The 12,788-nt window shown below is 42.4% G+C and overlaps 1 protein-coding gene across 1 annotated transcript in view; it reads left to right on the top strand.

Moving 5' to 3' along the window:
- The window catches only part of fbxw8 (F-box and WD repeat domain containing 8), a gene marked incomplete at its 5' end in the record, with an annotated part of 32,971 nt that overhangs the window by 18,124 nt on the left and 2,059 nt on the right, over nt 1-12,788 (top strand). The window contains 3 exons of the mRNA XM_072665302.1: nt 2,127-2,254; nt 9,368-9,541; nt 12,570-12,686. Coding sequence (XP_072521403.1) covers nt 2,127-2,254; nt 9,368-9,541; nt 12,570-12,686 — 419 coding nt within the window. The remainder of the gene's footprint in view (nt 1-2,126; nt 2,255-9,367; nt 9,542-12,569; nt 12,687-12,788) is intronic.

Genomic DNA, 12,788 nt, shown 5'->3' with positions numbered 1-12,788 from the left:
GATGTTGGCTGGATGATCACCTCCCCACCTCCCCACTGGATGGAGCACCACCAACCATCATTCCAGAGAACACAGCTAGTTCCACAGTTCCACAGCTTAATGCCAGGGGGGGGCTTTATACCCCTCTAGCCCATGCCTGACATTGGGCATGGTGCCGATAGGTAAGCTAGCAGATAGGTGGGGTGGTGATCATCCACAGTTCTTACCTCACTTTCACGCTTGTTGCTGAATGCAATCAAATTCAGATTTCAGAAGAAACAATGAATGAGCAGGTGTCCCAATACTTTTGTCCATAAAGTGTATATCAGTTCGTTGACTTTCAGACACCCAGGGCAAGTCAAGTTTGTTCCACTACTTTCCCTTAAAAGGACAGAAGACCGTCTAGATGCTTGTCCTCCATGTGTCTTGAGGGATGGTGGGTCAAGCGGAGATGATACAGGAAGCCAACGTAGAGAATGCAAGATACACAAGGTAGATTGGCCCACGACCAGCCCTACCACCACGTTTTGGATCCGCTGCAATGGACTGATGATGCCCATAGGAAGACCAGCCAGGAGGGAGTTGCACTAGTCAAGCCTTGAGATGATGAGGGACTGAACGAGGACCTGGACCTGAACCTGGACCTGAACGAGGAAAGGGTTGAATTCTCTGGGTGTTGTAGATTCGTCCTCTGCATGACCAGATGATCAGAAGCGTCTTACCATGATGCTAATCTAACTTCAGAAGACTTCAGAAAATGACCTTCAGACCTTCTGAGCTTCAGCCCAGTCCACAATGGAAGTCTCAGAAAACATTAGCATATGCATTAGCACACACTCTGAAAAGACATTTTCCTGCCTGTATCTCCTTATTGCGCTAATGAAATAACTGAGTGAGCCCATTGGCTAAGCCATTTGTCCACGTTCTTCTATCTTCTCAAGGACAAATTGCTTCCTCTATTCTCCCTGTTAGCAAAGGATCCACCTTATGGCACCCAGTCTCTGTCTGCCAAAGCTGAGGAAGCCGATTTTCCCTTTTCTTTTCTCTGTGACCAAATCCAGTCGGCTGTAATTTTTGCCTCCTGTCTGAGGTTTTGGCTTGCTGGAGGGCAGCGCACAATTAAGAGTGTCTGGCCCATCGTGAAGCCACTAAACAGCTGGCACTCTCTCAAAGCTTACATCATGCTGTTCTGTCCTCTTCCCTCGCTTTTGTTTGATTTCTTTATCTGTTGGTTCAATTATTCATGTCCAATTTGGCCATTCTCTTCCTTTTTTTAACTTACAAAGTGTTTTAGACGGTAGCTGCAACCCTCAATTTACCAATTACTTAGCAGCCATATTGAATAAGTTTGGCTAGTTCGTGGGCATTGAGTCCAGCTGACCGCATCAGGTTGGCATGGCCACTTCATTAGAAACACCTACCTCCTTTATCCACTCACTGGCCAATTTATTAGAAATACCTACCTCCTTTATCCACTCACTGGCCAATTTACTAGAAACACCTGCCGTATCCATCCACTCACTGACCAATTTATTAGAAACACCAACCTTCTCCATCCACTCACTGGCCAGTTTACTAGAAACACCTACCTTCACCATCCACTTAATGGCCAATTTACTAGAAACACCTGCCGTATCCATCCACTCACTGGCCAATTTACTAGAAACGCCTACCGTATCCATCCACTCACTGGCCAATTTATTAGAAACACCAACCTTCTCCATCCACTCACTGGCCAGTTTACTAGAAACACCTGCCGTATCCATCCACTCACTGGCCAATTTATTAAAAACACCTAACCTACCCGATAAATCCACTCACTGGCCAATTTATTAGAAACACCTTGTACTTCCACTCACTGGCCACTTTATTGGAAACACTGAACCTACCCTATCAATCCACTCATGACCAATTTATTAGAAACCCCTACCTTGTACTTTCATACACTGTCAACTTTATAAAAAAAACTCCTACTTTCAGTCACTGGCCACTGTATTAGAAATACGTACTTTAGTGCTGCCACTTATTGTCCGCACCTACGCTAATGCCTCTGATCAGTGACCACTTTATTAGAAACATCTAACTTGTACTTTCACTCACTGGCCACTTTAATGGAAACACTTTAATTCTCTCTCTCTCTCTCTCAGGTTAAAGTGTACAGTCTGGAGACTCGTCAGCCGGAGTTGAATCTGGGGAACTCGCCAGGGGACTTCACCTGCATCAACCTGAGAGATGCACCCCCACACCTGCTGGTGTGTGGGAACAAAGACAGGAGGTACCATACACACATTACACACAGAGTAACACCTCTCGCACTGCTCACACACACACACACTTCTGTCATCTGTCTGGCAGCTTTAAATCCTCTAGCGGCTGCATAATGTGTCTCAAACCAGGTGAATTTAATAACCACAGACTGATCAGCTTCCTTCTCATTTGCACATGCAGCTGGTGTGAAGTTACTATTAGAAATACTGTCTAAATGTCTTATTATCCCCTCAGTCCATTAGGAGGAGGTGGTCTGACATCTCAGTGTGACATTGTCATGTGTGGACAGTCTTTCTCAAGGGCAGCTTGTGACTTTGGGCTTAATGGCTGTTTAATATGGGCCTCTTTTTTGGACCTAAAAAGGTAGACAAAGTCTTTAGCATAAGTTCAGTATTCACTATGAATAATTCAGTAACCAATTTTGATTAGTCAGTTTTCATTATGAGTATAATTAACCACTATATATGTGTGTGTGTGTGTGTGTGTGTGTGTATATATATATATATATATATATATATATATATATATATATATATATATGATATAATATATATATACTATATGTATTATTCACTGCCCACTGTGAATTGTTCACTGTCCACTGTACATTGGTTAGTATCTACTATGAATAAGTCAGTATCTGCAATAGAATATCCACTATCCACAATGAACCACTGTAAATTAGTTACTGTCCACTATGAATTATTCAGTATGTACTATTAATTATTCAGTATTCACTATAAATAAATCAGTAACCACTATGAATTAGTCAGTATCTACTATGAATAATTCAGTAACCACTATGTATTATTCATCTACCACCTACCTATAATTCAGTAACCACTGTGATTTGTTTACTGTTCACTATGAATTATTCAATATCCACTATGAATTATTCAGAATCTCTTTTCTGAATCATTCAGAATCTTTATGTCGAAATTTATGTCGCTTGATGCAGAGGAGTCGAAGTATATAAAGTATATACTCTAAAGTATAGTATATAAATTTCACCTTCACTACCTCGACTGACTGCGTAACTTTTGCATCCAAATTTTGCTTGGATATTATTGGTAGAATCAATTCTTCTATCTTCCTCTGCATTGTTTCAACTGGCTGCCACACAGCCACTAAGCACGATACACCCACCCCCATGCTTAACAGTAGGCAAAGGATTCTTTTCATTAAACACAGCTGCTCCTTTGGATGCTTGGAAGCTGCTCGATTATTCACTTTCTGTTCGTTTGAAGGTCGTCTTTTATCTTTGTGTTCTTTAGCATGATGTCATTGCATTGATGTCTTTTTCTGACCTGCTCTGTAGTACAGATTTTTGTGGGCATTGAGTCCATCTGACCGCATCAGGTTGGCATGGCCACTTCATTAGAAACACCTACTGTATCCATCCACTCACTGGCCAATTTATTAAAAACACCTACCTTCTCCATCCACTCACTGGCCAGTTTACTAGAAACACCTACCTTCTCCATCCACTCACTGGCCAATTTACTAGAAACACCTACCTTCTCCATCCACTCACTGGCCAATTTACTAGAAACACCTACCTTCTCCATCCACTCACTGGCCAGTTTACTAGAAACACCTACCTTCTCCATCCACTCACTGGCCAATTTATTAGAAACACCTACCTTCTCCATCCACTCACTGGCCAATTTATTAAAAACACCTACCTTCTCCATCCACTCACTGGCCAATTTATTAAAAACACCTACCTTCTCCATCCACTCACTGGCCAATTTACTAGAAACACCTACCTTCTCCATCCACCCACTGGCCAATTTACTAGAAACACCTACCTTCTCCATCCACTCACTGGCCAATTTATTAGAAACACCTACCTTCTCCATCCACTCACTGGCCAATTTATTAAAAACACCTACCTTCTCCATCCACTCACTGGCCAATTTATTAAAAACACCTACCTTCTCCATCCACTCACTGGCCAATTTACTAGAAACACCTACCTTCTCCATCCACTCACTGGCCAATTTACTAGAAACACCTACCTTCTCCATCCACTCACTGGCCAATTTATTAGAAACACCTACCTTCTCCATCCACTCCCTGGCCAATTTACTAGAAACACCTACCTTCTCCATCCACTCACTGGCCAATTTACTAGAAACACCTACCTTCTCCATCCACTCACTGGCCAATTTACTAGAAACACCTACCTTCTCCATCCACTCACTGGCCACTTCACTAGAAACACCTGCTGTATCCATTCACTCACTGGCCAGTTTATTAGAAACACCTACCTTAACCATCAACTCACTGGTCAGTTTATTAGAAACACCTACCTTCTCCATCCACTCACTGGCCAATTTACTAGAAACACCTACCTTCTCCATCCACTCGCTGGCCAATTTACTAGAAACACCTACCTTCTCTATCCACTCACTGGCCAATTTACTAGAAACACCTACCTTCACCATCCACTCACTGGTCAATTTATTAGAAACACTTACCTTCACCATCCACTCACTGGTCAATTTATTAGAAACACCTACCTTCTCCATCCACTCACTGGTCAATTTATTAGAAACACCTACCTTCTCCATCCACTCACTGGCCAATTTACTAGAAACACCTACCTTCTCCATCCACTCACTGGCCAATTTACTAGAAACACCTACCTTCTCCATCCACTCACTGGCCAGTTTACTAGAAACACCTACCTTCTCCATCCACTCACTGGCCAATTTACTAGAAACACCTACCTTCTCCATCCACTCACTGGCCAATTTACTAGAAACACCTACCTTCTCCATCCACTCACTGGCCAGTTTACTAGAAACACCTACCTTCTCCATCCACTCACTGGCCAATTTATTAGAAACACCTACCTTCTCCATCCACTCACTGGCCAATTTATTAAAAACACCTACCTTCTCCATCCACTCACTGGCCAATTTATTAAAAACACCTACCTTCTCCATCCACTCACTGGCCAATTTACTAGAAACACCTACCTTCTCCATCCACCCACTGGCCAATTTACTAGAAACACCTACCTTCTCCATCCACTCACTGGCCAATTTATTAAAAACACCTACCTTCTCCATCCACTCACTGGCCAATTTATTAAAAACACCTACCTTCTCCATCCACTCACTGGCCAATTTATTAAAAACACCTACCTTCTCCATCCACTCACTGGCCAATTTACTAGAAACACCTACCTTCTCCATCCACTCACTGGCCAATTTACTAGAAACACCTACCTTCTCCATCCACTCACTGGCCAATTTATTAGAAACACCTACCTTCTCCATCCACTCCCTGGCCAATTTACTAGAAACACCTACCTTCTCCATCCACTCACTGGCCAATTTACTAGAAACACCTACCTTCTCCATCCACTCACTGGCCAATTTACTAGAAACACCTACCTTCTCCATCCACTCACTGGCCACTTCACTAGAAACACCTGCTGTATCCATTCACTCACTGGCCAGTTTATTAGAAACACCTACCTTAACCATCAACTCACTGGTCAGTTTATTAGAAACACCTACCTTCTCCATCCACTCACTGGCCAATTTACTAGAAACACCTACCTTCTCCATCCACTCGCTGGCCAATTTACTAGAAACACCTACCTTCTCTATCCACTCACTGGCCAATTTACTAGAAACACCTACCTTCACCATCCACTCACTGGTCAATTTATTAGAAACACTTACCTTCACCATCCACTCACTGGTCAATTTATTAGAAACACCTACCTTCTCCATCCACTCACTGGTCAATTTATTAGAAACACCTACCTTCTCCATCCACTCACTGGCCAATTTACTAGAAACACCTACCTTCTCCATCCACTCACTGGCCAATTTACTAGAAACACCTACCTTCTCCATCCACTCACTGGCCAATTTATTAGAAACACCTACCTTCTCTATCCACTCACTGGCCAATTTACTAGAAACACCTGCTGTATCCATCCACTCACTGGCCAATTTATTAGAAACACCTACCTTGTACTTTTACTCACTGGCCACTTTGTTCTGCCACTATTCACTTTCTGTTCGTTTGAAGGGCGTCTTTTATCTTTGTGTTCTTTAGCATGATGTCATTGCATTGATGTCTTTGTCTGACCTGCTCTGTAGTACAGATTTGAAAAGCTACTTATCATAGAGTGTGAAAAAGTCTCCAGTGAAATGGACGGGGTGTTATTATCTGAGCCTCGTCACCTGTGGCTATCGATTTTTGTGGACAAAGAGCTGTACATCTGTCCCGCGCAGTCGAAAAGCAGCCCCTAGCACATCTGTAGCCTGCTTCTCAGAGTCCGAGTTCCTCTGCCAAATAAAGAGCCTTTCACCCACACTTGTGGAGGACAGTGGGAGCACTATCTGGCAAGTGACGAAAAGTGTTGGCGGGTCTTTGTAGATAAACTCCTGCTGCGTTTTCTCTCAGGCACTAAGTAGACGGCCAAGAGCAAGGGCCTTATGTTGCAGAGCCCAGCTGTGGCCTCTTTTAAACAGCCCGGTCCTTACGGTTCTTTCTGCGTCCACCCATCTGCGTTGGAGGGAGAGTAGGAGAAGGAGGAGGAGGAGGCTCTTACCTTTTTTTTGTCTGTCTCTGTGATGGAGTGGCTAAACAAAAAAACGCTCCTTTTGAGTGCCAGAGACAGCTTGGCCTCGTCTGAACTGTCTGTGGGCGAAGCCCCAAACCCGCAGAGCAGAAAGGAAGAAGCAGTGTCCATTAGAGTGGCCAAAGGCCAGGCCCTAATGCATCTCTTCCCCCCTCTCTCCAATTAATTGTGTCGAAAGAGGGGGAGAAAATGGCCTGTTAAGAGAATGAGTTGTACTCTTGAGTCGTGCACCGAAAAATAGACCAAGCTGGGCGTCTCTGTGTTGGATGAAGAGCAAACTGCTGTGCTTTTAGAGCATCTTGTGGCGTAGAGTGTGAGACAAAGGGGGAGACATGACTGTAGCTTTGTCCTTTCTTCACAGAACTAATGCACGATATTGGTAAATGGTATCTGTGCACTTAGTAGGGCCGTCACTGTTGATTATAGTAGCAATCGAGTTGTACCACTTATTATGACCGTCAATAATTAGTGGTTCAAAAAGGCCCAATGATAAAAATGACATAATCTATTGGCCTTCAAAAATTCCAAAATTTGTGACTGAAAAAGGCTCAAGACAGTCCTAAAGACATGTATAGTAACACTTTACTGAAAGCCAGTGTTTTGTAAGGCTACCTAATACGTACGCAAGCCTTTTATAAGACGCTTCTGAAGGATTATGCCACTAAGTTTGTAGTTATATTTTTTTTTATTGCAACAAACCCTTGATAGAAAAAGCCTTTCTAAATCGTCATTGTCTCGCAAAAACGTGTCTCTCCATTTTTGTTCTGTACATTGGGTCTAAAATCAAAATTTCATGATGAATGAACCAATAGAAATGCTCCACAATAACGTGAAATTTATTTTTCTATATTGATGTCCATTTTTTATTTCTCCTGTAAAGTTTCTTTTAGGAAATATGAAGTTAATGTGTGATAGCAGTGTTTATGTTTATGTAGATTTATTTAGTTGTCATTGGTGTCACGCACCCTCCAGTGAGGTGTTCCCAAAAATCAAGACATTTCTAATTGAAATAAAAAAGAAAATAAATTATATATATTTATATGAGAGAGATAAAAAAAATGACAAAAAAAGTGTGTGTGTGTGTGTGTGTGTGTGTATATATATATAACTGGATAAAAATAAGAGACCGTCCTACATGATCAATTTCTCTGGTTTTACTATTTATAGGTAGTGTGTTTAAGGGAAATTAACATTTGCATTGTATTTCATAAACCATGAACAACATTTCCCCCAAATTCCAAATAAGAAATTACTACAGTATTTATTTATATATGCTGAAATGACAGTTGCTCAAAAACAACTGCTCAAATAATGCAAAGAAATGATGATAATAATTATAATGATAATAATTTATGTCACTTGATACTGAGTAGTCAAAGTACAGGGCCAAGTACAGGCCTTTAAGGTTTAAAGGGTTAAATTTCAGCTTAGTACCTCGACTAAATTTTGTTTGGATATTATTGGTAGAAGCAATTCTTCAATCTACCTCTGCAATGTTTCCACTGGCTGCCACACAGTCACTAAGCACGATACACCCACCCCCATGCTTAACAGTAGGCAAGGGATTTGAGGGGAAAAAATTAAGTGGTCTTTAACATTTTTCCAGAGCTGTGTGTGTGTGTGTGTGTGTGTGTGTGTGTGTGTGTGTGTGTGTGTGTGTGTGTGTGTGTGTGTGTGTGTGTGTGTGTGTGTGTACATCAGTAACACTGGCATTTCCTTAAAAGACAAGCTACTGAGCACTCAAACACAACTAGCCTCACACACTGCGAGCGTGTGTGTTATACCGATCCCCACTGATACTAATATGCCATCTCTAGTCTCTAGTTGTAATGTGTAGGGGTGGTTTTTTTTTTGTTTTTTTTTTTTTTTTGGTCAGAGGCTGGCAGAGGACCTGTTGGAAAATCATATTTGTGATTAATTGAAAGGAACGTGTTCCCCGACAGCCCTCTGAAATCATCCCTAGTTCCAGTATGAGATTAATGACTGCGAGAAATTGCCAGTAACTGTATTCCACCCCCTCAGAAGAGAGGAGAAGTCTCAGGTGAAGCCCTGTTGCTTGGGAGCCATGTCTCAAATCTGCTATGTTAAAAAAAAAAGCTCCGCTCTGAATGTATAACTCAATATCTTCAAACCTCGAATGAATCATTTCCCCGTCTAAAGCGTAATTAGATTCCAGTGATTAACTTGAGGGAAAGGCGACCACATGCAGTCATCTCTTGGCTGCCTTTGGTACCATTAAGGAACTGTGGCACAGATGGTTTCGGCATCCTTTGTGCCTTTTTCTGGCCACTTATTGCGTTGCCTTTGGAGTGAAAGCCAATGTTTGATCATCACAAAGCCACACATTGATGGCTTGAGAAATTTCAGAGGAACTTATCTTGTTAGAAATGACGTTAATTGGAAGGGAATGCAAAGTAACCGACGTCTCCAGCGTCTCGTCCGTCTACCCGTCCGGTCGCAGTCTTCTTAGACGTTCATTAATTCATGCTTTCATTTGCTCTTTCTTAGGGTCAGAGTGTTTGACCTGCGCACCGGCACCTCAGTGGTTTCCCTCTACGCCCATCACCTGGGGGTGACCACAGTGCAGGCAGACGACTGGAAGATTGTTAGCGGCGGTGGCGAGGGATTGGTCGGCGTGTGGGAAATGAGGATGGGCGCAAAACTCTGGGAGATGCACAACAGGTGAGAGGCCACAAATCATCGAATTCACACAATGATTTTCTCGAGCTACCTCAAGCTCCAATAAGCCGTTTACACCTGGTGACTTCATGCAGGATCAGGATTATATTTGGGTAAGGCTGAGCCACATAGACGCCCAAGACACATTTAAATCAGATACAGATCCGATCACTCAAACCACTGCAGGAGGAGGTCTGATCTGAGACGCATTTGAGCTATGTCGAACACGCTCATCTCTCCAAGATTCATCCAACAACCAAAACCCCTCCCAGTACAAGCCAAACACCACTAATGATTGCCGTGCAATGAGCAAATTTGCATATTCCATCCCACACAGCGATCAGATTTCAGTCTGACTACCCGAACATGCATCAGACTGCCCAGTGTAAACAAATGTGGCTAAAACCTGGATACAGTCAGGATACAGTCCAGATACTAGTCACATGAAGTGATCAGGTGTAAACTGGGTCGATGTCTAATCTTATCTGGGAAGGTGCATATTTGAAAGGTAGCTTTTTAAAAATATTATTTTAAAAGAAAAAAATAACATATAAAATAAAAGCCTGAAGTCAAGATGTGTGAAGGCAATCAAAAAAGAACTGGTACAGTCATGTTCCCTAAGAAGTGTCCTAAAGTCTACTGAGAGTGTAATACTGAATTAAATAACATTGGGAGGAAAAAAACTAAGTCTGATGGGTCTCGGAGCTAATAAATGTGACAAATTCACAAGGCCAAATAGCCTCTGCTTGATGGTCCATTCCGCTAATGGTAAAAAAAAAAAAAAAAAAGAAGAAAAATTAAGAAAAAGAAGGACATCTAAGAAAAAACCTAGAAAACTCCAATTAATCCGGCCCTTGGCTTGTCATTCTGTCACACACATTAATGAGCAGGCTCAAGATCCTCCACAAGAGGGTGCTATTAGTACTCAAATAGCTTTTGGTGCTTCGCATTAGTAACAGAATCAGAAATACTTTATTGATCCCAGGAGGGAAATTGCAGTTGTTACAGTTGCAACCAATTGTGTAAGAATAAACACTCAATACACACAATAAAATAAATTTAGGACAAAAGAGAAAGATTTAGAAAAACTTTTATATATAAATTAATTGAATATAGTAACGTGGCGTATTGGTAATAACTGTGATAATAAATATGGAAAATTATTGCACACATTAAATTGAATTACAGTGCTGTTATTATTGCTGCACATATGAACAGTATAATTTAAGTATTGCACAGCTGAACCATAGGGTCACACACTAAGTTCTAGAGTTTGATGGCCACAGGTAACAAATGACCTCCTGTGGCGCTCTGTGGTGTTTCAGTGGAATGAGTCTTGCACTGAATGTGCTCCTGTGTCTCATCACAGTGTTGTAGATCATCCATAATAGCATGCAGCACCCTAACACTGGCATTTTCTAACAGAGGAGCTTCTGAAAAAAAGACTACCTAGTTCAGAGCACACAAACAAGGTCAAGGAAGGTCCTGAAGACTACAGAGAGGGTAATTCTGAAAATAAGCAAAGTCTGATGAGTCTGAGAGGTAATAATTGTGGCAAATTCACAAGGCCAAATAGCCTCTGCTTCTCCTGTTAAACAGCCACATGTTCACCACAGTGTCCTCATCATTTCCTACCATTGCTTCAGTATTGTATATTCTGTATATTGCCAATATTTTGTCAATGTGAGGAAATTATTAGAAAAACTCCCCACTCTCGCAAGTAAAACTGCTTTATAGAAGTACACTATGTGGACAAAAGTATTGGGACACACCTCTTAATCATTGAATTTGAGTGTTTCATTCAGTCCCATTGCCACGGGTGTATCAAATCAAGCCCCTAGCCATGCAGTCTGCCCTAAAAAGCTCACTCCGGCTAACTCCAGCGCGCTTCTGTATGTAATAGGAGCCACAGCTGCACCAAAAAGTCAGTTGGTGTAATTTCTTCCCTTCTAGATCTTCCACCATAAGCTGTGAGCGGTATTATTAAAAAGTGGAAGCGTTTAGGAGGAACCACAGAGTGTAACTCAGCCACAGAGTGTCCGACCAGGTAAAGTTACAGAGCGGGGTTAGGGCCGAGTGCTGAGCTCAGAGCATAGTGCAGAAAAGTCTCCAACGCTCTGCTGACTCAATAACTGCAAAGCTCCAGACCTAATTAATGCCTATGGGTTTAGAATGTGATGTCTCAAAAGCACCTGTAGGTGTCCCAATACTTTTGTCCATATGTGAACATGTTTTGCTACTGGTCCCAGAATGACTAACAGATGTAAATCTGGGGAAATCCGAAAGGCAGGGCAGGATTTACTCCTGGCTGCTTTACTATATCAACACTAGACCCAACTCTAGTGTAATAGACAAAACACACACACACACACACACACACACAGTGGCTGCGCAAGTGTCAGGTTGAAAACATACGGCTGCTGCTGTCACATGCTTCAGAGAATGGCACATGTTAAACCTTCAGGGGTTGGCCCTGGCAGTGATTCCTATTAGCAGAATGTGAGAGGGGTAGCACATTGTATGATCTGGTTGGTTTAACACACAGTATGTCCAAATGTTTGTGGACACCCCTTCTAATGAAATGCATTCAGCTACTTTAAGCCGCACCCATTGCTGACACAGATGTGCAAATGCGTACACACACAGCATTGAGCTCTGGAGCAGTGGAACTGTTTTTTTTGGGATAATGATGGTGCTCCATCCAATACTTATGGGAGTTGTCGATTTTGGAACAAGAAACAATGAAATATCAAGTGTCCCATTACTTTTGTCCGTATAGCGTACTAAGGTCACTTGGAATTACTTTAATATTCATTTCATATTCAGCACATTGTCTCTCTCTGGCTTTATTATCAGCACTGTATTATTTAGGGGTAAATGTGCAGGGTGACTTCACGACCTCATCATCACATCAGTGCAGAAGATGCCAGCTGTGTTTGGATGCAGATGAACTGGCAGGGATGAGAAGATCACACAGCACTGAGTGTTTGTAGATGTGGGGGTTGATGTGCTTCTCTGTCTCTGTGTGCAGACACCCTGTTCGCCACACACGCTTTAACGCCAGCGCCCTGGTGACGGCCAACATCCCTGACGAGAAGAGCCCACGCGGCGCCTGCATCACAGACGATGACCTCACTGCACACCGCAGGTAGCTGAGAGGGACTGGAGAGCTTGGTCTGACCATCAGCATTCATGCCAGCCTTGTAACTCCATCTGAAAACCCCAGCTGACCTTGACATTGTGTGGTCAC

Source organism: Salminus brasiliensis, chromosome 20 (genome assembly GCF_030463535.1).
Source record: "Salminus brasiliensis chromosome 20, fSalBra1.hap2, whole genome shotgun sequence".
NCBI classification, from domain to species: domain Eukaryota; kingdom Metazoa; phylum Chordata; class Actinopteri; order Characiformes; family Bryconidae; genus Salminus; species Salminus brasiliensis.
Note: the sequence above shows the minus strand (reverse complement) of the source record. Positions and strands in the feature narration are given on the sequence as shown.